Raw genomic sequence first — 27,417 nt, forward strand, 5'->3', positions numbered from 1 at the left:
TGTTAATACTCGACTCGGGGGGGAAAAAGCCAAACGCTATAACCTGATTTATTTTGTTCTTGATACTCTGGCATCTACTCACCTATGTGGCCTTGTTGTCTCCCTGTCCTAACTGTCCACTCTAGTCTATTCTTCCTTACTCTTTGTGTCTCTAATTCTGTGCACACACTCTTCCTTCTGCTTGGAATATGCCACTCCCCTTGCTTTTTCTCCCTGCCCCCAAACTTCTCCACCTGACTCAACTAATCTTGTATCCTCTGGGATGTCTTCTCAGCCTCTGAGTCTTGGTTGGGTGACACTTCTGTTTTTCCAGTAGCACCTGTGCTTGCTTTATTCTGTGGCTCATCTAACCCCTCCTTACCTACTTTAATTCCTGAAAACTTGTATACCCTAAAAGCCTTGCTTCCTTATCTTCTCTTTTTTTTTTGGCCACACCCTGTGGCTTACAGGATCTTAGTTCCCCAACCAAGGATTGAACCATGGGCCCCAGCAGTGAAAGCGCCGAATCCTAACCACAGACTGCCAGATAATTCCACTAAAAGCCTTGCTTCTTAGTGAAAACTGTTTCCATTGATTTTGATGGGGGAAAAAGTCATGACATGTTCCATCCCAAACCAGGAGAGCTAAACTATTTTCACAGATAGAAAAGTAAATCAACTTAGCAATAAAAACCAATTTGTGTAGGTGATAAACAATATTTTGAAAGCAAACAGATAGTTTCTTCCTCAATATGTTGCAATGAGTTTATTTCATTTCGCAAAGGAGAAAGAGAAGACTTGAGGGTGCTGGCTGGTGAAGGAGGGCTGGTGAGGAAGTCCTGCAGAGGTGGGGGAGTCCGGGAAGTGGACTTGGAGACAGGAAGTTCTTTAAAGCATGTAGTTACCTTCCATTCCACATGGCACTTAAAGTCATAGCACACAAAAGCCCCTGATGGCAGAATAAAGGCTAAGCACCAGAGTATTCCATAGTCGTGAAAATGATGTACTCCTGCTGCAGGCAGAAGATTAAACATTTACCATCCTTTGTTTTTTGGTATCTGTTCACAAAATATCCAAATAAATATATTCAAATTCAAATATTCAGGCCATTCAAATTCCTCTAGATAGTTTCTGATAAAAACTGTGGCATCATATAAATGGGTGGGTGTATCTTTGCCCACAGCTGTCCAAATTCCATTGTTTAGTTTCTGATTGAAAAAGTTATATAAAAATTTATACCAAATAGAAAGAAGCCATCCACTCCTTAGGTACAGCCATCATTTAAAACTGGACATTTAATTTCCAAATACATGGGGTTTTTAAAGTGTCTTTGGTATTAATTTCTCATTTAAATGCTTTCTTCTCTGCAATCACCCTCTGTTTTCTCAGTCTTCTAACTTTATTGAGGATTTCAATGGTCAAGTCAAAGATCTCTCTTGGTAAATGTTGCATTGCAGTTGAAACTATGTGGGGTATTTTCAAATATCTTTTGATATTGACTTCTAACATAATTCCACAGTGATAAGAGAATAGACTCTGTGATTTCAATATTTAGACCATGAAATTTTTGCATCTTGTTTCACGTCCTTGGATGTGTTCCAGTGTCTCCTAGTTTATAGTCTATGGAAATTTGAGTAGAATTTGTATCCTACTGTTGTGTGAAAATTGAATAAATCTTGATTCTGTTGAGTTGGTTCATGGTGCTTTTCAGGTCTACTGTAATCTTCTACTTTTCCGTATGTTCATTCTGTTAATTTTTGAGAGTTTGATATTGAAGAAACTCCAACTAAAAATCTTAATACTTAAAATTAACTGTAATATATAGTGAAACTGTATGTAACTTTGTTTCATATTTTCCAAATCTCCTGTAAGCGTGTTACCATTCTTTCATAATTTAAAAAAGAAAGAGAAAAAAAGAAGCCACCCACACATGCAGTAACCTTGCAGGGCCCTTGTGGCAGCAAGTTTAGTTGTTCTGGTAGGTGAGTCAGTATTGGAAGGGCTTCTCGAGTTGTCACCTGTCCTCACCTGATTTGAAGCATCTTGAAGGCAGCTGTCCCGCTTGTTTCACCCCTGGCTGAGTTCCCAGGACAGCACAGCCCCTGACACGGGGTAGGGAGGCACTTAACGTTTGTCAAATGAAGGATGGAGTCCTCTGCTTTGACCTCTTTCAATACTTTTTACATTCTCATTTACTTATTATATTTTTCTTTATTTCAGAGTTAATGAATTCAAGCCCTCTTTTCCAAATGAGACTGCAGTATCCTTTAGCTCAGAAATTACGCCTTCTGCATCTTCCTCATCTTTGTACCTCTCCCAGGATCTTGCCCCAAGTAAATACCCTCCATATGGAATTAATTGATTGATTGAATATTTCTTGGAAAAAGTAAGATTCTCTGAGAAGTCTGTGTAGGAAATATTGTTTGCTTAGCTAAATTACTCAGATATTCAGAATGAAGAAAACTTGGAGAGATTTAAAGTTGCTTGTGATTAAGGTCAAGGTGGTTCAATGGGTTTAAAAAAAGGTTTTTGACTTCCATAACTAAAATTGTGCAGAATTAAGCAGTATCTAGTTAAAAAAAATTTTAAGTATTTTTTCTTTTGTTTAGTTATTGCCAAAATGTCATTTTTTTCCCTCCACAGTTGAGAAATAGGATGCTTTGAAATAGTTTGAAAATAAGAATTTTTTTTTAAGGAAGGAAATTACTATTTTATGAAGAAGATGCCTTTAAAAAAGAAAACTAAGAATGTTCTGTTTTGAAGAACAATACTGATCCCAAAGCCGAATTTTTTGTTCACAAATTAATCACAGTTATTCCCTAAGCCTCAAAGAAAACTCTAAGAACATCTGATACAGGAGTCTAGGGAGGGGATAATGCAGAGAGGCTGCTTTGATCATCCTTAGGAAAGCAGAGGCGTTCCTTCAGAAACAGAGGAGTCAAATCTAGAAATTCAGGAAAGACTTTTCCCAAAGGATTATTCTGGCAGCGTGTTGAAAAGGGGTTATAAAAGCAGCAAGTTCACAGCCTGAACAATAAGTTAAATAAATGTTAGGGAACTATTTCCTTTCTTATTCTGAGATGAAGCATACCTTTAGTTTCCCCTTGCCGACAGAAATTCTCCTCAGCCTGGGATGGCTTTAAAGTACAGTTTGTAATGGAAGACAAATTGCCTTCTCTGTAGGCATGCGGGAAGGGCTTAGAGAAAGCCCTGAAACTCGGGAGGTACTAGCTAATCTTTAGGTCAGGACTCAAGGAGCAGCACTTGGGCTGTCTGTTACTCTTCTTGTGATCAGGGATGTTTGTTTGTGAGGTTGGACCTAGGTTGCCCTTGGTGGCTGTTGAGTATAATTTCAGGCTACCTGATGAGTAGGGCAACGGAATCCAGGTCCTTATTCTGAATATCACAGTTCTCAACAAGCTGAGCAGGCCTGCCAGGGATAAATATAAACCAAGTCAACAAATATTTAGTCAGTAACTGTTAGGGTTGTAATTCCTCTCCAGCCACCCGAATTAACTGACAGAGTGTTAGCCTCATAGAAACATGGGCATATTCCTGTGCCATAGTGTTTAGGTAGCAATAATGAGCTGTGACGTTCTAAAGGACAGCTGTAAAGTAACTCACCAGATCCCATGCTGGGGTTCAAGTTGACTCTGGAATTTGTTTCACTGCTTTTCAATAAATAAATAGTTGAGGAAAGATTTGGCAAGAGGAAGAAACCCTCCTCCTTGTCCTCATCGTCTCAGGAAAGTGTATGCTGTTAACAAGTTGTTTGAATGTTTACTTTGCCTTGACTGCCCAGCAGCGGTATGTCAGTTCCTGCCCTTGAAACAGGGGAGAATTCAAATAAACCAAAAAAGGCCTTCACACAGCTGGCCCTTTCTGCCGGTGAGTGGTACTGTAGTATTTTCTCCCACTTTTAAAAGAGCTCATCAAGGAAACAGGTAAAAGGAAGTCCTTGAACTGATAGTAGATGAACTTGAGTTTTCAACTTGGAGATTTTGGAGTCTGTGGTGTAGAGAAGAAGCAAGCAGATCCTGAGAAATACTTGATGTATTCAAAGACATTCTTAAAATGCCTTGCCTTGGGTTACTATACCCAGTTTTATCAGTGGTTAGAGTTAACCTTTCTTTTCATAAATAAGTATACATGTAGAATTCTCACTACTGAAAGGTCATTAGTGTAGCTCTGGCCTTACATTTTGTTGTGTTCTGTAGTCACAAATTCTGTATCCTGGCCAAGCAGGAATATGGGAAGTGGAATTTGTCATCAAAATAACCACTCTTTGGATCTCTAGCCTAGCAATTATACTTGGTATACAGTAGGTACTTACTGTATGTTTGCTGATTTTTGAAATCATATCTATGAATTAATAAGTGAATGAAGGAATAAAAATATAGCTAGGTCACACAGAATTCAGTTAAGATAACAGTTCTCATTAAATACTACTTTGTTAAGGTACTTCTGGGAATTACATTCTATGAAGGTATTCCTTTCATTTTCAGAAACATCAAGTGCCTCTTTTCTGCTAGGCATTAGAATTTGCAAAGTTCAATATGGCATCATTCTTGCCTTTAAAGAGGACACGGTTGTGTAACCAGATAAATTGCAGAACAGAGTAGTGAGTGCAGTGGTAGGCAGTGACCAGGGTATAGAGTTAGCACAGAGGAGAAGGAATAAAGCATATCTGGAGAATGGCATGGACCTTGTGAATATTCCTAATTTATTTGTCTGGTTTATTGTTCATCTCTCACACAGAATGTAATGTATACATTTTTTTGTCCATTATTTTTTACTTATATATGTATTTAAGGTGCTGTAACCCCAGTTCCTAGAATAGTACCCAGCATATAGTAAACATTCAAAGGGAGGTTCAAAAGGGAGGGGAGATATATATATATATATATACCTATGGCTGATTCATGTTGAGGTTTGACAGAAAACAACAAAATTCTATAAAGCAATTATCCTTCAATTAAAAAATAATGAAAAAACTGTAAAAAAAAATTCAATAAATACTTGCTGAATGAATGAATAATTTTCCTTCTGAAAGGAGTTTACCGATTTTATTTCCACCAATGAGATATTATAGTGATTTTTACCCACATCTTTACCAGTGCTGGGTTATGTGAAACTTCCTTTTTAGCTTTGTTAATGTGTTATAGGATTTCTATATTAAAAAAAGACCCCACAAAACCCAATATTTCCATGGCTGTCAACTATCCATCCTTAGCAGTTCGATTTTTCTGCTGCCATTTATAGCAATGGGCTTCCCTGGTGGCTCAGACGGTAAAAGAATCTGCCAGCAATGTAGGAAACCCAGGTCTGATCCCTGGGTTGTGAAGATCCAGATGGCCAAAGCATAGCTATTGAGCAACCTCTTCTTCAGCTGTTTTCCCCTCTCTGGCCCTCCCCATTTCAGGAAACAGAACTTTATTCTGTTACATCAAAAGCTAAGAGTTATTCTGACATCTCTTTATCTCGCCTTCTCTACCCAAGCATTCAACAGATTCTGTTGATTTGCCTTTAGAGTCTGCTTTGAATCTAGTGATTCAGTGACTGCCTCTGTTGTATCTGATGCACCCTATAGACCAATGAAAGGCAGTCCCTTATTACATCTGTATGTTTTGGTCCTTGGAGCTTGTAAAAGTTCTAGAAACAGTCTTATATTTTAAAAGAAATAAGGCAATGTCCTGATACAGAGTTTAACAGGGCAGTATAGATGAGAGAATCCTTGTGACATAAATGAGACAAAATACTAATTCTATAAATGAGAAAAGGTAAACAGCTCTTTGAATGAAGCAGCTTGGTCCATTGAAAATTCAATTATTCAGATCCAAATTCTGAACTCTTGGAGACACTGCTGTATGTTACTCTCCCAACTCTGCTCAGGAGTTGGTGAGTCCAGGTAAGAAGAGAGAATGGCAGTTTGGGGGACTGAAGCTTTTCTTCATCTTAATCCTGTGAATCACTGGATTCAGTGGCTGCCCACCATTTTGCAAGCTTTATATAGAGTGCATCAAATACAAGACAGGCAGCCACTAACACAGTGCTTCCACCAGCTTGTTCACACTCCTCCGTTCCTGCCCCACTTCAGTCTCGTCTGTCCTCCAGCCAGTCCTCTTAAAGCATAATGAGACCCCATTACTCCCTTCTCTGAGTCCTCCAAGGGCCCGCCGTTGCCTTGAGAATAAATGCCAACATCTTCACCATGGCTTTTGAAACTGGGTGGGATCTAGCCTGGCTTTCCTCTCTGCTCTTTTTCTGGCTCATCCCACTCTCACCACAGTGGTCTTCGCATGTTCTGCAGAAGGCTCAGTCCCCACCCAAGTCTGCCCTTGGCTTTCTCTGTGCGATCCATGAGTCCCCATCTGAAAAAAGGGAAGAAAACCAGGAGTACCTACCTAGCTCATAGTGGTGTTGCAAAGGTTCAGTTAATATATGAAAAGCACTGAGATGGTGTCTGGCCCGTACTAAACACTGTATAAACGTTAGTTATAATTTTGTTGTTTTTGTTATTGTTTGTATCTTAAGGAATGTAGAGAAGGAATGCGTTTTGGTTGAGTTTTAGGTGGTTGTGAGTTGTACAAACAGAAATGGGCGAAAGGCCGTAATGGATTCATTTGGAATGATTGGGTCCGTATAAAATAAGTGTCTTAGTATCTTGGAAGAATGAGCGGAACTTATAACTTTAATGTCTGCAGATTATTTTGTGAACTGGGAAGATGTGGATCATTAAATGCCTTGTATTTGATGCAGTCTATATGAAGCTTGCGAAATTGAAGGCGGCTACCACGTGCAGGACTTTGGCTCTTCAGAGAATAGATTTCAACTGTTCTTGTACTTTAGAATTTCCTTCTTTTTTTTTTTTCCCCCTATGTCTCTTAGTGAGCCAAAGCCTGGGTTTTGCCCTGGAAGTCTGCCCTGCCCGCGTCTGTAATCTGGCGCTATGCATCCAGATTCTAGACCCTTACAGACGCTGCTGTTCATGACTCTCCTGATGCCCTGCGCTTCTGTGAGTCCAGGTAAGAAGAGAGAATGGGAACTTTTGGGCTGAAGCTTGCCCTCATCTTAACCCTATGAAAAGCTTCAACTTTAATGCTTTGCCAATAGTAATGGTTTCTAAAGACGTTTCTAAGATTTGTTTGACCAGCGGAACGATTTTAAAAACTTTAATTAAACAATTCAAGGATTTCTTAGTAGTGCTTCTAGGCACTCACAGTCCTTCCCATCATTGTCCTTGTAATTTATTCCTTTTGTTGCCTTAAAAATAAATATTTTCTGATCGTGCTTTTTTTCCAATGAGGATATGTTACAGATTTCTGAATTTGGAAATTATAATAGGAATAAAGTGCTGACTATATACCACCAAGGAGTAGTTTTAGAATCAGTATGTAAGAATACTCAACTTGGAATGAGAGAACTTGGTTTGAATCCCAGGTCTCATGACCTTGCCTAATTTATTATCTCTTTGCATTACTGAAAAGCTTAAATGTGTTTATTATTAAATGTATATATAAGCCCAAGGCTGATACATGGCCCATATGCATTTCTTTTTATTTTAGATTTGTGTGAAGATTTATATAGAAGTATATACAAATACAGTGATGTTTATTAATATCTATTTATTATCTTTGTTAAAAATACTATGTAACTGTGTTTGATTTAGTAAGGGAAAATTGATTTAGTGGTTTTATTTCTGTTTTTTGTTGGGCTAAATAGCAACCTCAGATTCAGCTGAGCATTTCCCTTAATCTTTATTTCTGGTAAAATACCCTATAAAAGTAGATTCAACAATTTATTGTGTTTTTTCTTTTAAGTATTTTATTATACCAGATTAACAGGATTCCTCCCCCATCCTCTTTTATGGGTGGAGGAGAGGGATCTGTTTTGATACTTGAGTGCAAGAACCTCTCTCTCCCAAATTCCTGGAAGAATAGACATAACAAATGAAACTATTCCAAAAACCAAATAAAAATGTTCAGATTGATACCCCATTTATCCTTACATCCCAGAAAGGATAGGTTTTGTATTTCAGTGTGGCTTCCTGACTTTCTACTTCTGCTTTCTTAAAAGTTGAACATGATTTATATTAAAGAGAAGTAGTTAAGGAGTTGTTGTTATTGTTTAGTCGCTAAGTTGTGTCCGACTCTTTTGCAACTCCATGGACTATAGCCTGCCAGGCTCCTCTGTCCATGAGATTTCCCAAGCAAGAATATTGGAATGGATTGCCTTTTCCGTCTCCAGGAGATCTTTCCCACCCAGGGATCAAACCCCTGCCCCCTGCATCGGCAGTCAGGTTCTTTACCATTGAGCCACCAGGGAAGCCAAATCAAGAAGTACCATAATCTTTATTGATAAAATAATTTGCTCTTAAAGTCAAATCCTGTTGGTAATATGGAAGAGAATTCTCTTTATTTTGAAAGTCATCTTCTCTTTTTCAGATGCCTAATTTCCAGTTTTTAAAAACTACTTCTTTCAAAGAGCAGCTTACCATTTCTCATTTACAGAATTAGTATTTTGTTTATTTAGATCATAAGGATTGTTATCTGTACTGTTCTAATTGTTATGTTCTATATCAGGACATCGCCTTGTTTCTTTTCAAATGTAAAGCTGCTCCTAGAACTTACACAAGCTCTTAAGGACCATAACATATAGATGCGGAAAGGGATTGCCTTTTGTTATAAAGGGATTGCCAGTAAGTGTATTAAATGTGCTCTTCTTTCTCTCTCCCCTCCTCTCCCATTCCCTCCCCCACCTCCACCCCTTTGTACACGGGGAGCGTTCCCTTGCAGACTTGCCACCTTATTTTGTTTCTGAGCCATTGTCTGCTGTCCAGAAACCTGGTGGACCTGTAGCACTGCATTGCTCTGCTAAACCTGTGACCGCTCACATCTCATGGTTGCATAATGGAAAAAGGTTGGACAGAAACGTGGAGCAGATTAAGGTTCATCAGGGCACGTTGACTATCCTTTCTCTTAACCCCTCACTTGCGGGTTATTACCAGTGCATTGCCAACAACAGCATCGGTGCCATCCTGAGTGGTCCTGCAACCATATCCACTGCAGGTGAGTTTAATTGTTGTCCCTGTGATAGATGCTTTTTCCTGAAATTACTCTTGGCACCTGCATTGTTTGAGTCGTGGAAGGAGCATGGGCTTTGGAGTAAGACACATATGAGTTCTCATCCCAGCCTTGACATTTGTTGTGTTTAACCCCAGGGGAATGATACTTGAACCTCTGTGAGCCTAGCTTGGTGTCTTCCATTGTAATAAGGGATGTGAAAATTATTTTGTGAAAATATTATTTATTTTCATATTTATTTATTTATCACATAAAATTATTATGTGAAAATTAAATTGTCCTAACTAGGACAATTTTCTAACATGAAACTGAATTTCCTTGTATTTTAAAGTTCTTAATATCAGCAACAACAGCTGTTGTCTGCTTTGACGCAGTTATTTCATGCAGTCCTTTATCTTTTTCTCAAATCTAATTGTTTTATTTATTTTGATTACAGAGTGATTTTAGTTTATTTAATTGAAACCAGGTTAAACAAGTGCGGAGGGGGGAAAATAACGGCAAAGAAAGGAATGTTGAGTATTGAACTTACGGAAAATCTAGACTGTGTGGTTTTCTTAGTAAGTTTGAGCCATCTGCCTTTCAAATGGTGATGGCTTCCAGTAATGGAAAACGTCTTTGTGAGGGCACCCCTATTTACACAACAAATCTGGATTCCCCAGGAGTAGTGAGTTTGTCATAACTGAGAAGAGTAAATGTTTTTGTAGAGCTGTGACCCATGGACAGCTCCAAGTCACACTCTGGAGGGCTGAATTCCTAGGGGCAGGCTGCAGAGGCTTTCACCATTGGCCATAATAAAGAGCACTTCCATGCTGGCTCCATCTGTAGTAAACTTAAACTGGGAGAAATTGAGACCTAGTTAGGGCACGTCCTTGGCAGTGGTTAAGACTCAGTGCTTCCACTGCAAGGGGCCCGAGTTCCATCCCTGGTCTGGGGAACTAAAATTGCCACCCCTCTCCCCCTACATACAAGTTAAAAAAAAAAAGGACTAATAGTATATTTGGGGCTTCCCCAGTGGCTCAGACAGTAAAGAATCTGCCTGCAATGCAGGAGACTTGATTCTCTCCCTGGAAATTCAAATGATACATTGTTTTTGTTTTTCCCTATGTCCTAGGTTCATTCTTGTGTAAACAATTTTATTGCCATGTGCCTGGCTACAAACAGAATAAAGATGCATAGGGAAAGGGAGCTGTGATGAGAGACTGGATTAAAAAGGATTCGTCTTGACAGAATGGGGAACAGTTATGCTTTATAGTTCTCCCTAATGTTTCAGGAACAGTTTGCTTGTCTTGTAGTCTCCCGGAAGCACTGACTTCTCAAAAAAGGTGCCATGACTAAGCCCCAGCCCTCAACCGTGTACCTCTATCCCAACTGCTTACTGAGATAAAAAGATTCTGCTACTCCGGAAACTGGGATTAGCTGCCACAAACAGCTGTGGTGCCAGTGTTGTTTCTGGTTTTAAACTTTCCTTTGGGGAAGAGAGTTCAAGTTTGCATTTATTTATTGATCTGTCTACTTATTTACTTATCTATTTTAGTTCTTGGTGATTTTGGTGCATCCACAAAACATGTTATTACGGCAGAAGAAAAGAGTACCGGTTTCATTGGCTGCAAGGTACCAGATAGTAACCCCAAAGCTGAAGTGCGCTATAAGATCCGGGGAAAGTGGCTGAAGCAGTCCACAGGTGAGAACTCTAATGAAAAGCCAGTGACACCCGTGGAACAAATGTCATTCACCAGCTTCCTTTAAGCTCTTTGTGCTGGGGGCTGTGGACACAAAAATACTTGAGACACATTGTCTCTCCTCTTGAGAGTCAAGTGGAAGAGACTAGAACAAATGGTTATAGTTTAAGATAGAACACAATATAGAGTACAGGATAGAAATGATTATAGGAAATTCCCAGGTGGTCCAGGGGTTAAGACTCTGGGCTTCCAACGCAGGGGGCGAGGATTCAGTCCCTGGTCAGGGAACTCAGATCCTGTATGCTCAGGGGTGCAGCCAAAAAGTAAAAATTAAAAAGGAAATAATTACAACCCCGTACCTCTCAGGCTCACTCCTTCAACCTGTTCAGGAATTTACTCCGATAATATTTCCTTCAAGGTCGCTCTCATGGCTCTATCTAAAATGATATGCCGTGTTTTCTCTGTCCCCCGATTCAGCTTCATCTTTTCTGTAGCACTGTATTATATCAGTGGTTGCTTGCTCTTTATTTGCCTCTGTCTTGGCTACCCCGTCCCTGCACTGGAATGCTGGCCGTGTGAGTGCAGGGTTTGCTCTATCTGCTTGCTTCATTGTTGTATTGCTTGGGCCCAGGCTGTTGGCAGAAAGTAGACTGTCAGTGCATACTGTTGAGAAGAAAGGAATGAAGACATGATTGAATACTGGGTGGTCAGTGCTATAGGCAGAGGTTTGCCCCAGGTGATAACTGTGGTCATTGTGTCTTTGTCCAAATATGTTTCTTGTGCTTTTGGTTTTCTCAGTGAGTGGTCTGTAGTCATGGGCCTGGTTTTGTTACTCAAGTGCTGTTGACTTTTTTTCCCTGTCCTGGCTTTCCTTTTCCTTCATTTAATGTTTTTTCCCTAATTACTTATCAGCTGCTTGTGTCATGTCTACATTTAAAGCGTAACTATCAACCTTTGTGAGTTTTAACTGGTGTCCTTCTTAAAGAGAGAAGCCTAACTGCATTCCCTTCCTTCCTCAGAGAATTATCTAATCCTTCCATCAGGAAATCTTCAGATTTTGAATGTATCCTTAGAGGACAAAGGATCTTATAAATGTGCAGCTTTTAATCCTGTCACACATGAGTTAAAAGTTGAACCCATTGGCCAAAAGCTCCTTGTGAGTCGTAAGTATTTGGGGGAATCATGGTCACTGGGGAGAGTCCTTGGAAGCATTCCACGTGAAGAGTTGGGAAATGGGAGTTCATTTTTCTTTCACATCCTGTTTGTTTATCATGAGAAAGTCTTATAAAAAATTACATGCCTAAATAGCATAATTCTGTACATGTTTTACTAATACAAATATAATGGCTTTCCAGGAGAGAATTTTGGTCGAATTGACAGAGTAGAATTCATGTGGAGGACTCTGCCTTTTGCTCAGAGAAAAAGAAATTAGAGAGACTTCCCTGGTGGTCCAGTGGTTAAGACCTTGCCATCCAATGCAGGTCGGGGGGCTAAGATCCCATGTGTCTCAGATTCAAACACCAGACCACAAACAGCAGAAATTTATTGTAACAAATTCAATAAAGACTTTAAAAATGGTCCATGGCAAAAACAATCTTTAAAAAGAAAAAAAAAAAAAAACAGAAATTGGAGAGCGAAAATCACTTTATATCAGTGATAATCAAATTGGTGGCTGACTGAATTATGCAGAAATATTTCTCACTTCTCTTTGAGATATAGTAGTTCATATCTGATTTTTAGTTTAGTGTGGTCAAGCTGTGATTGGATCAGTAGTCAAAGCGCAGTGAAGGAGTTGTCCATGTGCTTGGTGTGAATTTGACTTTTCAAAACTATTAATTCAGAAGTAGCCCTAAAGGATCCCCAAGTCTTTTAAAGTCAGTTCTAAACTGAAAATGGCTTCATTACCAAATAGGACCTTGTAGTATAAAAAAGAGTAAATGGGAAGATGAAGATGCTCACAGCTTTGCTAAGGAAGAAAGTGGAAGTGAATACTTAATGATTTTTTTGCTTCGCCTTCTTTCTCCAGGTCCTTCTTCAGATGACTTCCACATTCTTCACCCCACCTTTTCACAGGCATTAGCCGTTCTTTCTCGTAGCCCTGTGACCCTGGAGTGTGTGGTGAGTGGGGCCCCAGCTTCTCACGTGCACTGGTTGAAGGATGGTCAGGATGCGATGGTGGGAAGCACTTGGAGAAGGCTGTATACGCATCTTGCCACGGACAGCATTGACCCAGCGGACTCTGGCAACTACTCTTGTGTGGTGGGGAACAAGTCTGGAGATGCCAAACACGTGACTTACGTGGTGAATGTACTTGGTAAGACGTTACTTGTTAAGTGTTTTTTCAAGTCAGGCTATTTTTCCGATCTAACTGATGTTTGAATGGAAGATCTGTTTGTGAACTGTAAATGGAATAGAGACTATCTAGAAATAGTTACCCCGGTAGCCAGCTTCATTTCTCTAAAGCCCTGCTGGGACTTCCACGTGGGTCCCGTGGTTTAAGACTTGGCGTTCCCAATGCAGGAGGTGGGGTTCAATCTCTGGTTAGGGAACTAAGATCCCACCACATACTGTGTGGTACAGCCAGGGAAAAGAGAAGACTGCTGAGTTGGGCAGTATTTCTGTGTAGCACAGAGCCTTTCACCTGGGATGTTCTTGGAACTTCACCCCTACCCTGGTTACACAAAGCGGAGCTGGTTCTTCCTTCTCAGTGACATGGAGGAAAGAGACTGGAGTCCAACCGGATGAAGATTCTGGGCTGTATCAGTGTGTGGTGTCCAGTAACAGTAACTAAGACAGAGGGCATTGTCAGGTGTATCTGACTCTTTCGACCCCATGGACTGTAGCCCACCAGGCTCCTCTGTCCATGGGATTGCCCAAGCAAGAATACCGGAATGGGGTGCCATTTCCTCCTCTAGGAGGTCGAACTCCACCAGGGGTTGAAGTGGCGTCTCCCACATCTCCTGCACTGGCAGGCGGATTCTCTACTATTGAGCCACCGGGAAGCCCAATAAGACAGAGTACTAACTAGAAAATGTCATCTCATAAAAGTAGTGGGTTTCATTTTATTTTCCCTTTTGAAATGGTTTCACTACTGCTGACTCATAAAATTTGTGTTATTTTCACTCACATTCTATGTGTACTGTTTATTTCCATGTCATTCCTTTCTTCCAGCTACCTATCTCACTGTCGTGTGTGGCAGCAAAAATGTTTTATCAAAACAAATTTTCATGAAAACCAGAAAAAATGTTTCATACTAAATACAGTTTTTGTCAACCTTCTGTACCTGTTTATGTGCAACAGTGGCCTGACGCAGGTTACACTGGCATTAGTGTATGTGTATGGCAAGCAGGCTTTAAAATTTAATGATGATTAGGACTAGATTAATATACACAATCATTTAATATTGGCATATGTTACAAATGCCAATACATGATTTACTTTGTCCAAGTAAAAAGTGGCCTGATGCATACTAAAAGAAGATTTTTTTGCCCAGAATACACCTAACCTCAAAGCAGAATTCACCAGGAAAAAAAAAAATTTAACTTCCAAATAAGCATTCTTCTATTTTGGCTCTTGTATAGTATAAAATCCAAGGAAATTATTATTTCAAAACAGATCATCTGAAACCCTGCATATGTGCATGTGTGTGTGCGCACATATGTTGGCTTGGGGGGTGGTTAATTGGGTGGAGAGATCTATTACATAAAAAGGGACTGCAGCATATTAGTAACATATGGTTTATCCTATTGGAGGAAAGTCAGTACATTTCTAATTTTTTGTTGATGAGAGAATATGAGGAAACATTACATATTGGTTTCAACTAGTTATTGGTAGAGTTTTAATGACTTGTGTGAGGGCTAACTTTATATTTTTATTTTTTATTAATTTTTATTGGCATATCAGTTGATTTACAATGTTGTGATGGTTTCAGGTGTATAGCAAAGTGAATGCCTTATACATATACATATCTCCACTCTTTTTGAGATTCTTTTCCCATATAGGTCATTACAGAGGATTGAGTAGAGGTCCCTGTGGTATACAGTAGGTCCTTATAAGTTATAATATGTTTTATTTTTAGAACGTGCTTCAATTTCTAAAGGACTGCAGGATCAGACAGTGTCTCTAGGTGCGACAGTACAATTCACGTGTGAAGTTCATGGGAACCCAGCGCCCAACCGTACCTGGTTTCACAATGCCCAGCCCATTCGCTCTTCCCCACGACATCTAACTGTGGGAAATGGATTGAAAATCAGTGGTGTTACCATGGAAGATTCCGGGCTGTATCAGTGTGTAGCAGATAATGGGATTGGATTTACACAGTCTACTGGGAGACTTGAAATTGAAAAAGGTAAGCTTTTAGGTCATGTTATCCTAGGAAATTTCACTTTATAGATGGGATTTTGTTTTGATTAAAAATTAAATCATCTTTACAAAAAGGAAGTAATCCTATCACCATAACAGAACTGTGTTCATTTTCCATGTTCCTTTCTACTTGCTGGTAGACATTTCCATGAAGAAGCAACCTTATTTAATCAGGCTCATAAAAAAAATTTTTTTTAATATTTTTTAACAGATACATCATTGCTTTTTTAAAGCAGTTGCTTTTTTAAAGCAATTATACCTTTTTAAGGTATAATTTTAAAAAGTGTGTGGTAAAAATCTCACTCATATTCCCTAGCCAGTCAGATATCTCTTAGAACTAACAAGTTTTGTAATTTTCTTGACTATTCTTGTGTGCATGTATATGGTTAATTACATGTAACATGTGAGTTTGTGTGCATTTAATGGCAATATCAGTTTTTTTTACACAAATGATGCTGGCATTCATATAAATTACCTTGAATTTCTCCTTTAAAAATTTCCTTGGAATCCTTTTGTAGTTCATGAGCATGATGATCGGGTGTTCACGCTGCTGTGTGATATGTGCCTCCCTCCAAACCTTGTTACGACATTGGCACATTACCTGTCTGACGTGAAGAAAAAAAAAAAAATTCCTTGGATTTTACCTTAAAAATTACCTTGATTTTTTTCACTTAACATATATCCTGGCCATCTTTGTATATGGTACATTAAAGAATATTTTCATTTCTTATAAAAAATGGCTGCTTAGTCTTCTGTTGTATAGCTGTGAAGGTCTGACTGATACCTCACGGATGACTTTCTAATCCTTTGCTATTACAAGGAGTCTATGATGAATGTCCTTCTACACAGATTATTTTGCACACATGTGAACGTCTTTAAAGTAAATCCTTAGAAATAAACTTGCTAAATAAAAGCATATATGCCTTGGTAATTTTGACAGATACCTTGCTCTCTCTCTTGTTATCATTTTACACTCCTACCAGCAATGTTTGCTTATATCCTCACCAAGGCAGTAGGTTGTCAGAATTCTGTTTAGTGTTTGCCTATCTGATAGGTTTTTCAAAACTACCTTTTGATCCCTGTATTTTTTATTATATGTGTGATGCTGAGCATCTCATCATGTGTTTCTGAGCTGTTGAATTTGCTTTCCTGTGTACTGACTGCTCATTGTCTTTTGTCCGTTTTATATTAGGTTATTCGTCTTTTTTATTATTTATAGGAATTCTTTATATATTATGGAAATTAAGCTTTTGCTGAGAGTTATAAATATTTCAAAGAAACAGTATGACAGAGACCAACTCTCTGAACTTGTTGCAGTTACTTTAGCCTCTGAACTTGCTACTTCAATGAATTACTTCAGATGTTAATAATAAAGAATTTTTAAATGGCATGTATTTGGAAATTTAGAATTATAGTTCTCAATGGCTGGGTGAAAAAGTTGTATTGGAAATTTAAAATTTAAAATAATGTCAAAATGTCAAAATCAAATTGTGTGGGATATAGGAGAGCAGAATATAAAAGGATTTATACCCTTAAATGCTTATTAAAAAAAAGCTAGTAAAACTAAAAATTAGTGGGCTAAGTAAAATAACAGAATAGATTTAAAGAGAACAGAAGAAAGGAGATAATAAAGATATGGAAATCAGTTAAATAGAAAATTAAGATAAAATAGATAGGATCAGTAGGGATAAAGTTTAACCGAGGAGTTAGCCCAGTAATCAGTCAGAAAATTTAAAGTGTTGTTCATCCAATTTAATGAATAAAGGAGAAGAATACTATGATGATCTCAATAGAAGCAGAAAAACCATTTGATATAATTCAGTATTCATGTTAGACACTCTTGGAAAAATAGAAACAGGAGGGAACTTTCTTAATGATAAAGAATATCCAGTAAAAAAAACTTATAGAAAACATTACTTTTAATGGCAAAACCTTAAAGCATTCCCTTTAAAATGTCTTTTAGTTTTCATCATAGTGCAGATTCTAACCAGCACAAAATGATAAGAAAAAGAAATAAAGATATTAGGATATTAAAAGGCAGGAGGAGAAGAGGGCAACAGAGGAAGAGATGGTTGGATGGCATCACTCACTCCATGGACATGAATTTGAGCAGACTCCTGGAGATAGTGAAGAACATGGAAGCCTGGCATGCTGCAGTCCATGGAGTCACAAAGAGTTGGACAGGATTTAGTGACCGAACAGCAATAAAGATAAGAGAGAAAGAAACTCTTTCTCTTTAAGCTGTTCTCTTTCTCTTTAAACTCTTTTCTTTAAGCTGTTATTAATGTTATTAATTCACAGCTCCTATGGTTGTCATGAGAGAGAATCCTCTATAGTTTGTTGACAAATTATTAGAAATAATAAAAGCTTTAGCAAGGTGGCTGATGAAGACCAATAAACAGGAATCAGTTGCCTTTCTATGTACCAGTGTGTTAGCAAGTTTCTCTAGAGAAACAAAACACAATAGGATATATAAGATACACATCAGAGGAGATTTATTGTAGAAACTGGCTGACATGGTTAAGGTGGTCAAGTCTGTCGTCTGCAAACTGGAGAAGGAGGTAAGCTGATGAAGCAGTTCAATTGTGGGAGAAGTGGTGGTAAGTCTCAACCTAAGCCCCATAGCCAGAGGTCCAGGAGCACTGATGTCCAGGGTCCTTAGGGCAGGAGAAGGATGACTAGGCTCATAGAGAGAATTCGTTCTTCTGCATTTTTGTTCTACTGAAGTCCTCATCGGATTGGATGGTGCCACCCACACTGGGGAGGGCCATCTGCTATCCTCAGTTTACCAATTCAGGTGCAAATTTCTTCTGGAAACACCCCTCACAGACACACCTAGTTATCTGGGCATCCTTTAACCCAGTCAAGTTGACACATAAAACTAGCCATTATGACCAGCAACAGAAAATGTCATTTTAAAGTCACCTTTTTATATTAGAAACATTAAAAAGTTCCAAGTACATAGAAATATATAACAGTTCATGGATACCAAAATTCAGTATTAACATACTTCTCAGGTCTTTCCAGAAGCTTTCGTAGATTTGTGCAATTCCAACTAAATCCTATCACTAGTTTGAGGACCTAGACAAACTAATTCTAAATCATATGGATGATCAAAAGCCCAACAATAGCTAAGACACTCTAAAAGAAGAACAAGAATGTGGGGGGCCTTGCTTTACCAGATTTTAGAACATACACAAAAATTTATAGTAATTAAGATATGCTATAGGGCTTTCCTGGTGGCTCAGTGGTGAAGAACCCCCCTGCCCATGCAGGAGACTGCAGTTTGATCCCTGATCTGGAAAGATTCCACATGCCGTGGAGCAGCTAAACCCATGTGCCACCACTATTGAGCCTGTGCTTTAGAGCCTGGGAGCCTCAACTACTGAAGCCCGTGCACCCTAGAGCCGGGGCTCTGCAATAAGAGACACCACCACGATGAGAAGCCTGCAGGCCACAACTAGAGAGTCGTCCCTACTCCTGGCAACTAGAGAAAAGCCTGAGCAGCAGTGAAGATCCAGCCCAGCCAAAAATAAGTAAACAAATAAAATCATTTTTTTAAGAAAAGACAGTGATGTATTATTGGTGCAGGAAAAGACAAGTAGGTCATGAAGGATATGCATGTAAGGATTTGGCCTAGGTGGCACTGCAGATCACCAAGGGAAGGATATCCATTCCAGGGTTCCATGTGGGATAACAAGTGGAGAAAAGGAAATTAAATCTCTGACGCACAAAGACTAATTTCCAGTGGGCTAAAGACCTACATATGAAAGGCAAAATGGTGAAGTTTTACAAGAAAATATAGAAGAATATATGAGCTAGGTAAAACTTTTTGACAAGAAATTTTAGGCTAATTTTTAAGAAAAGATTGGTGTGACCACGTTAAAATTAAAGCATCCTTATTATTAAAAGATACCATTAAAATGGAAAGAAAAACAGAGAGAAAATATTAGTAACAAAAGTAATTCACAAAAGAACAGTATGTCATTACACAGAATCCAGAACCATTATGAAAAAGATAAAGGACCCAGTAGAAAAAAGGACAAAAGGTATTTGACAGTGGAAGAAAAAATGAGTAGCAAATAAACCCCGTGAAAAGATGCGCAACATCATTAGTACTGAGGGAAATGGAGGTTATGACCCATGAGATAGCATTTAATATGTACTAGATGGGCAAAAATTCAGATATCTGGTAATTGTTGAATGACTTTGTCAAACGCAGGAAGTAGGACTAGAAAAGGAGAAAGATGTACTGGAGAAAATGTCAGATGTCAATATTCTATTGTGAGGTCATGAAATATATGCTCCCAAAATATCTGGGACCAAAAGGAAGGAGGTGGTGCCACTTTAGTTTACAAACAAAAATTTGTTCATGTATATGGTCAGAAATACATTTATCAACTATAATTCAGAACAGGTTTTTCTCCAGAATTTTTGTGATCAGATTTTTGCATCCTGGAACCAACTATTTTTTTTTTTTTTCTGAAGGCGTATTGCTTAGTCTTATACTTCTTTACACCTTTTTCACGGTAAAGTCTGAGGCTTTGGCTTCGCATGTTCTGTATTTGCAGTGACCAGATGTGCTGAAGATACCTGTGGGCAAGCTCTCTTCACAGTTCTGTATTTACATTTATGCAATAGGATGAAATTATTTTGCATTGTTTTGCATATGTAGATACTATATACAACGTACTTAATTTTTGTATGTGAATTATTTTTTCTTTGATAGGCAGTGGACTCAAGCCCATTATAGTTAGAGCACCAGCAAGTGCAGAGGTGGCCGTTGGTGACTCTGTGACCTTGTCCTGCAATGCCACTGGGGTACCGGTGCCCGCCATCCGCTGGTACGACAAGCACGGATTGATAACCAGTCATCCGTCTCAAGCTCTTAGATCTAAATCCCGAAAACCCCACTTACTAAGACCTGGGAGTCCTGACCCAGAGCCTGTCACGTCCCAGGCGGGCTCAGGCTCTCTGTACATTCAGGCTGTTACTCGGGAACACGCCGGGAAGTACACCTGTGAAGCCACAAACACACATGGCACCACACGGTCGGAAGCCGTCCTCATGGTTGGTGAGTTGTCGTTAGTGTCTTTTCCCAGATGAATGGGTTTCTTTGATAGTAAGGGATAAGGTAAAAGATACATTTTTTAGAGATTGTTGAACTTATTAAGTGAAAGTCGCTTAGTCGTGTCCAACTCTTTGCAAACCTATGGACTGTAGCCTGCCAGGCTCCTCTGTCCATCGAATTCTCCAAGAAAGAATACTGCAGTGGGTAGCCTATCCGTTCTGCAGGGGATCTTCCCAACCCAGGAATCGAATCTGGGTCTCCTGCATTGCAGGCGGATTCTTCACCAGCTGAGCTGTCAGGGAAGCCCAGACTTATTAAGATATACTTCAAACCCAAGTCTCTTGCATCTCCTGCATTGGCAGGTGGATTCTTTACCAGCATAGCCCCCAGGGTAGTCCTCATCTATATATTTCCTTCTTCCTTCTTCAAAGTTATTTTTCTAACAAGATGTATGCTATTCTTTATATTTTTATTGATGTGGGGCGATGATGACTTAATTTGGAGTACTGGTATATAGAATATCAGTATTATTCAAATTAATTCAGATTTGACATAATTCACAATCAAATCTGATATCAGTGGGCATTAGTGAAGGTGCCCTACTCATAGGGCTGGTGTGAGAATTCCAGGAGACTATATCTGTAAAGTGCTTAGAACAGTGTCTGGAAGTATTACTAGAAAGCCTTTAATAAATACTAAGTATTGGGTTATAATTATTGCTATCTAATTATTGTTAACTTATAATTATCCCTTGTGCTTCCCTGGTTGCTCAGATGGTAAGAATCTGCTGCAAAGCAGGAGACCCAGGTTCAGTCCCTGGGTTAGGAAGATCCCCTGGAGGAAGGCAGGGCAACCCACTCCAGTGTTCTTGCCTGGAGAATCCCCATGGATTGGAGCCTGGAGAGCTACCATCCACAGGGCTGCAAAGAGCTGGACACAACTGAGCAACAAACACTTCATGGTAGTGTTTAAGGAATGAAGAAATAGTTCCTGATTTTAGTAAACGTTAAAGAATCCTTAAGTATAGAAGGTAGTTAAGTGTTGCATAAATTTATACACACTTATGGATGTGTATATGTATATATACATGTGTGTGTTTATGTATCAGTCTGCCAAGCAAAAATAGGAGAGGCTCTGTTCAAAATTGTTAGCCGCAAGATGTGTAATGCAGGTATCGCTAGGGTAGAGCATTTGCTGAAGTGGTCATTTTATGTAAATAAGGGGAAGATGGAGCGGTAGACGTCACAGTCATAGCTGTTGGGACGAAGTAAGTGTCTAATTGTCTGCCTCACTTTACTTACTCATTTATTTAATTTTTAATTTTTTTGGCCGTACCATGTCATGTGGGATCTTAGTTCCCCAACCCAGGGATCAAACCCAAGTCCTCTGCATTGGAAGTGCAGGGTCTTAACCACTGCACCACCAGGAAGGCCCCCTAACTGCCTCACTTTAAATATGAGAAAGCTGAAGTTCTTTGAAGATACATAATTTGTTTAGATGAGATATTTTTAGGTTTTGAAGATCCCCCTCACCCCCGGGATTTTATGTCTTGATAAGCCTCATTTTGTAATGTACAGTAACCCCATGAACCACATCCTGCCTGAGTGGTCCTCCGTTGTCCATTTTACATGCTCTACATTAATGATCAAAGTCTAGCTGAGTCTGTTAAAGCTCAAAACAGCACGTAACAACCCAATTCTTTCCCTGGAAGTCTGAGCCTATTATTAAATTCTAGCGTGCTGACAGCCTTTACATTGTTTATTGTGAAGAGGGCAGTAAGCAAGATGAATCACTCCCTCACCTTTTTTTCTTCCCAGAGACCTTGGGTTTTTGAGGTTCTGGATGTACAAATATTTGTAGAGTGAGTTGTAACTCTTCAAAACTATAATGAGAATTGGCCTAGGGTCCTAAATAGTTTGGGGTGGGGTTGCTGGTTTGAGTGGTCACAGGGGGAACCACTTAGGCAGATTTGGTTCTGTTCCTGTTGACTTGGTTTCAACTCAGAGTCATTAACTCATAAACATAGCCACCATCGTAGTACTCAGAAAGCTAGTGTTTTATCAATCTCTTTTCCAATTCAAAAAACATTCTACCTTAAAAAATGCTAGATATCTCTTTTAGATGACCATTTCAGAGCTGTCTTGAAGATAAAAAGAGTTGTTGTTCAGTTGCTATGTCCAACTCTTTGCGACTCCATGAACACCAGGCTTCCCTGTCTTTCATTGTCTCCTTGAGTTTTTGCCAACTTGTGTCCATTGAGTCAGTGATGCCATCCGACCATCTCATCCTCTGTGGCCCCCTTCTTCTCTTGCCCTCAGTCTTTTCCCAGCATCAGGTCTTTTCGAAAAAGAGTTGCTTTGAAGGTAAATTGAGATCATGGATGTGAAGAACCTTTGAAAGTACTGTGAAGGCTTTATGCATTGTATCTAGCATCTTGTGAGCACTCTAATTGTGCTGTTGGGAACGGTAGAAGAAAATTAACTGAATCTCCTTTTCAATAAAAGTTACGGAAAAGTCTCATTGCAGCCCGAATAACACAAGTGGAATTTTGATACTCCTGCAGTAGACAGAGGCTGTAACATTGCATTCTTCTCATGCCTCTGTATAAACTGCGGCATGTGGTATTCAAACTCTTCTACAGCCAAATACCACTTCCCAGTGGTGACCTGCCCAGAGGATGCATGAAACACTAATGATAAAAAGGTCCTTCTCCACTGCCCTAAGCCACAACTAATTGCCTCCACTTGCTAGAATCCATCTCTGCATTAGCAGGCTCCCAGCCACACCCTTCACATCCAGCCCTCATTCTGACTCACTAAGTAAACAGGCCTGTTCCAGGAGCAATATTTGGAAGTTGTCTCAGTGAACTTAATTAATTTTCTTCTATCTTATTTTTCCACTAGCTTCTTGTTTTCTTTGATGGAGAAAGCTTCTGGGACACCTTTTCTCTCTTTTAAACAAACAGAACTGACCTCCCACTGTTAGCCCTGTTTTCTGGTTGGTTCTCTATGAAGCTGCAGTCGCTCTAAAAATACTCCCACCTTTTACCAGGAATCTGACTTCATCGTGGAAAAGAGACTCTGCTGTTGTTTCCTAGGCTCCCTTCCTTCGCAGAAGTAGGAGACCTTTCGTTGTCTGTATTAATAGCACTTTAGAGGGACCAGGCTGTCAATCCTCAGGTTTTATTGTCTTGGCAGTTTATTTGTTTTCATAAATTGCTCTCTCATTTTTTTCACGGCAGCACCGCTAACATTCTTCTGCCAGCTGTTGTCGCTTAATCTCTCAGAACCCAAGTTTCTTCATCTGTAAAACGGAAGTATTACTATCTTCCTAAGAATGTTGTTTGGAGAATTAAATGAGATGATGGTTATTTAATGTCTGGCTCCATGCTGAGTACATAATATGTGCTCTGTAATTCTTTTTGGGTGTAGGTGACCTATTTATTTTTTTCAGCACAAATAAATTATTTTTACCTTCCTCTATGTATTCTGTATGCTCTTAGTAGTGCATATTAAGGCTGTTTTTAGATTGGCAGTTTTTAAAAAATTTATCTTATTGAAGAATAGGTGATTTACAGTGCCATGTTAATTTTTGCTGTATAGCAAAGTGATGTAGTTATTCATATAATACATTTTTCGTATTCCTTTCCATTCTGGTTTTTTACAGTATATTGAATATAGTTCCCTGTGCTATACAGTAGGACCTTGTTGTCTATCTATTCTGTATATAATACTTTGCATCTCGGCTAACACCAAGCGACTAGTCCGTCCCTCCTCCACTCCGCTTTCCCTTTGGCAACCACAGGTCTGTTCTCTGTGTCTGTAGATAAGCTCATTTGTGTCATATTTTAGATTCTGCACATAAGTGATATTCTGTGGTATTTGCCTTTTTCTTATTTCGCTTACTGTGATACAGACTGGCAGTTTCTTAAGCCAACCTTCCATTTTATCCAGAAAAAAAAAAATTGAAAACAAGTAAATTCTTCCTTTACCTTTGCTAGTCTTGTTTCATTTCCTCCCTCTTGTCTCTGGCTTGTCTTCTGAGTATAGAAGAGCTAGTTAGTTATCTGTTGTTGTATGCAGTGAAAGTGTTAGTTGCTCAGTCTTGTCTGACTCTTTGCAGCCCTAGGGACCGTAGCCCGCCAGGCTCCTCTGTCCATGGAATTCTCTAGGCAAGAATACTGGAGTGGGTAGCCATTCCCTTCTCCAGGGAATCTTCCCGACCCAGGGACCAAACTCAGGTCTCCTGCATTACAGGCAGATTCTTTACCATCTGAGCCACCAGGGAAGCGCCGGTGTTAAGTTGTTCATCTTTTGTTGTTGTTCAGTCGCTCAACCATGTCTGACTCTTTGTGACCCCATGGACTACAGCTTGCCAGGCTTCCCTGTCCTTCACCATCTCCTGGAGCTTTTGAAAACTCATGTCCATTGAGTTGGTGATGCCATCCAACCATCTCGTCCTCTGTTGTCCCCTTCTCCTCCTGCCTTTAATCTTTCCCAGCATCAGGGTCTTTTCCAATGAGTCGGTTCTTTGCATCAGGTAGCCAGAGTATTGGAGCTTCGGCTTCAGCATCAGTCCTTCCAATGAATATTCAGGATTGATTTCCTTTAGGATTGACTGGTTTGATCTCCTTGCAGTCCAAGGGACGGACTCTCAAGAGTCTTCTCCAGCACCACAGTTCAAAAGCATCAATTATTCAGCATTCAGCCTTCTTTACGATCCAACTTTCACATCTGTACATGACTACTGGAAAAACCATCTTTGGGGGTAGTTAAATCTGATGAACGACTTAACAGGTCCTTTATTACCTTACAGGTCTGTGGGTTAACTGGATAAAGTGGGCCATTCTGTGGGCCTTGCTTGGGGTCTTTTCGACCTTTGTAATCAGATAGCACCTGGGGTTGGAACAGCCAAAGTAGCTTCACTCACACGTGTGGCATCTTTGTGAGGGCTGGACTCCACCCGCATCCCCTCCTCTCCCTCCCACCCCCCTCCATTTCTCTGCCTTCCTCCCTCTCTCCCTTCCCTGGTCACTTCTCTCCATGGCTAGCTTGGACGTCTGTATGTGGTAGCACTCTGGTAGGGGTGCCAGGCCTTCTTAAGGCTTAAGCCTGGAAGACCACAGCCTCTCTTGGGCTTGGCATTGGTTAAGGCCACTCACAGGGTAGCCCGATTCAGCGTGGGAGGGGACTGCCCAAGGGTGTGAATACTAAGCGACCTTTGGGGACAAGCTACCCAGTAGGTAATGGTCTAACTCTTGATCTTTTCTTTGCTACTTGTGTTATTTTGTTCCCAAGGGAATGCATTACTCATTGTGTTTCATTTACCAATTAGAGTAAACGTTCCTTGTTCGCCAACTTAAAATCTTCAGAGGTTACACTAGCAAGTTGTTATTGTAAAAGAGGGAACGCTAGCATAGAGCAGGGGAAAATAGCATCCTTTCACATCAGAGACGTGGGTTCGATCCCTATGTTGGGAAAATTCCCTGGAGGAGGAAATGGCAACCCACTGCAGTACTGTTGCCTGAAGAATCCCTTGAACAGAATCTGGTGGACTGTGGTCCACAGGGTCGCAAAGAGTCGGAAACGACTAAAGCAACTTAGCACTAGTACTAGCTACTAAACTACTGCATTGTAGAACTGCTTTTTCAGGAAATTATTTTGCTCCTTCATAAATAGTAATTAGCTACTGGAGATCAAACCAGTCAATCCTAAAAGAAATCAACCCTGAATATTCATTGGAAGGACTGATGCTGAAGCTCCAATATGTTGGCCACCTGATGTGAAGAGGTGACTCCTTGGAAAAGATCCTGGTGCTGGGAATGATTGAGGGCAGGAGGAGACGGGGATGACAAAAGATGAGATGGTTAGATAGTATCACCGACTCAATGGACATGAACTTGAGCAAACTCCAGGAGATAGCGAAGGACAGGGAAGCCTGGTATGCTGCAGTCCATGGAGTCACAAAGAGTCGGACATGACTTAGTGACTGAATGACAACAACTGGAGATTAGATGTCTCCATGAATTATAAGTTGAAATGTTCTATGTTTTAATTACTAGGGCTCAAATTGTGCTAACATTATGTTAGATGACAGCATACTATGTGAGAGACCCTGAAATAATGCATTTCTTCAACCTCCTCTCTTTCTCTGCAGTTCCTTTTGAGACAGACACCAAAGCAGAAATAGTCACATCATTTGATCCCACTCAGAATGATAAAAGTGATGATTCAGAAACTGGATCATTGAGCTCATTTCCGGTGAAAGAACATTCCAGTGCCAAGGAATCATCATCAGAGAAAAATGCTAGTGGCACCTCTGTTCCTGACGCCCCCATCATTCTGAGCCCCCCTCAGACACACACAGCAGACACCTACAACCTGGTCTGGAGGGCAGGGAAGGATGGCGGGCTGCCCATCAATGCCTATTTCGTGAAGTACCGAAAGGTAATGTCTTGTCATTTATGATCTTTCTCTTCTCACGTCTTCGTATCCTGTGTATAACTTTCCTGTGAAAGATGCTTATTATCTTTCACACCTGTGGAGCGGCAGGAGCCAGAACAGGAGGATCCCAGGGTGAGGAGTTTGGGAGAGAGTCAGCAGTCATGCTGGGTTTACCAGTCTTATAAAAGCAGTGAGAATGAAGTACAAATAACCGCCCCCAGATTGGGATTTTAAGAACCGAGTAACTTGACAGTTGTTTTGTTGACCGTTCCTTGGGTTTGAGGGATCTTAGTTCCCCAACCAGGGATAGAACCCTGGCCCTGACACTGAAAGCCCCAAGTCCTAACCACAGGACCGCCAGGGATTCCCTGCTTCTTGACCTTTTTAATCAAACATTTTAACCCCTTGGGTGTAAAGCTTTATAAACCGCTTTTTAAGAAATAATTCCTTCCTTCTCTGAAGTGGCAGAAGGCGGTTTGTTTAGCGAAGAAGCAATTTCTTATTAGAAACCACTGTTTGAACAAAGTTGTTCCGTTATAATCTCTGACTAATATTTTCATTTCAAGTTGTCTTCCTAATTGTATTAATATCTTTCATTGTTTGGTTATTTATTATGGTAAATGTTGGTCCGTCTCAATTGATTTTTCAGATGGTATTTTTACCCACAGGTTTATATTAAAACAAGATGAAAATCCTCCCCTCTTTGTTTAATGAGACTAGTAAATGAAATGGGAGGAGATGTACTCATATTTAAAATAATCTTCTATATTCAAGATGTTTTGGTATCCATCATTTAATAGG

At 39.8% G+C, this 27,417-nt stretch overlaps 1 protein-coding gene and 1 non-coding gene across 7 annotated transcripts in view; both read left to right on the plus strand.

Moving 5' to 3' along the window:
- CDON (cell adhesion associated, oncogene regulated) overlaps positions 1 to 27,417 on the plus strand; it is a 97,674-nt gene that overhangs the window by 24,315 nt on the left and 45,942 nt on the right. For 5 of the 6 annotated variants that reach the window (XR_006335207.1, XR_006335208.1, XM_043873558.1 and 2 more), the window contains 8 exons: positions 6,867 to 7,003; positions 8,774 to 9,046; positions 10,596 to 10,742; positions 11,760 to 11,903; positions 12,767 to 13,054; positions 14,819 to 15,088; positions 19,832 to 20,176; positions 26,330 to 26,619. Coding sequence is in view for 4 of the 6 variants with exons in the window: in XM_043873558.1 (XP_043729493.1) it covers positions 6,928 to 7,003; positions 8,774 to 9,046; positions 10,596 to 10,742; positions 11,760 to 11,903; positions 12,767 to 13,054; positions 14,819 to 15,088; positions 19,832 to 20,176; positions 26,330 to 26,619 (1,833 nt within the window). In the remaining 2 variants the exon portion in view is untranslated. Of the gene's footprint in view, positions 1 to 3,844; positions 3,867 to 6,866; positions 7,004 to 8,773; positions 9,047 to 10,595; positions 10,743 to 11,759; positions 11,904 to 12,766; positions 13,055 to 14,818; positions 15,089 to 19,831; positions 20,177 to 26,329; positions 26,620 to 27,417 lie in introns of those variants that run through there. The other variant, XM_043873552.1, reaches the window with a different exon arrangement.
- Positions 15,609 to 15,713, plus strand: LOC122677508. The gene has a single exon (XR_006335817.1). It is a non-coding gene; the product is annotated as a small nucleolar RNA U13 (small nucleolar RNA).

This window comes from Cervus elaphus, chromosome 2, assembly GCF_910594005.1.
Source record: "Cervus elaphus chromosome 2, mCerEla1.1, whole genome shotgun sequence".
Lineage (NCBI taxonomy): Eukaryota > Metazoa > Chordata > Mammalia > Artiodactyla > Cervidae > Cervus > Cervus elaphus.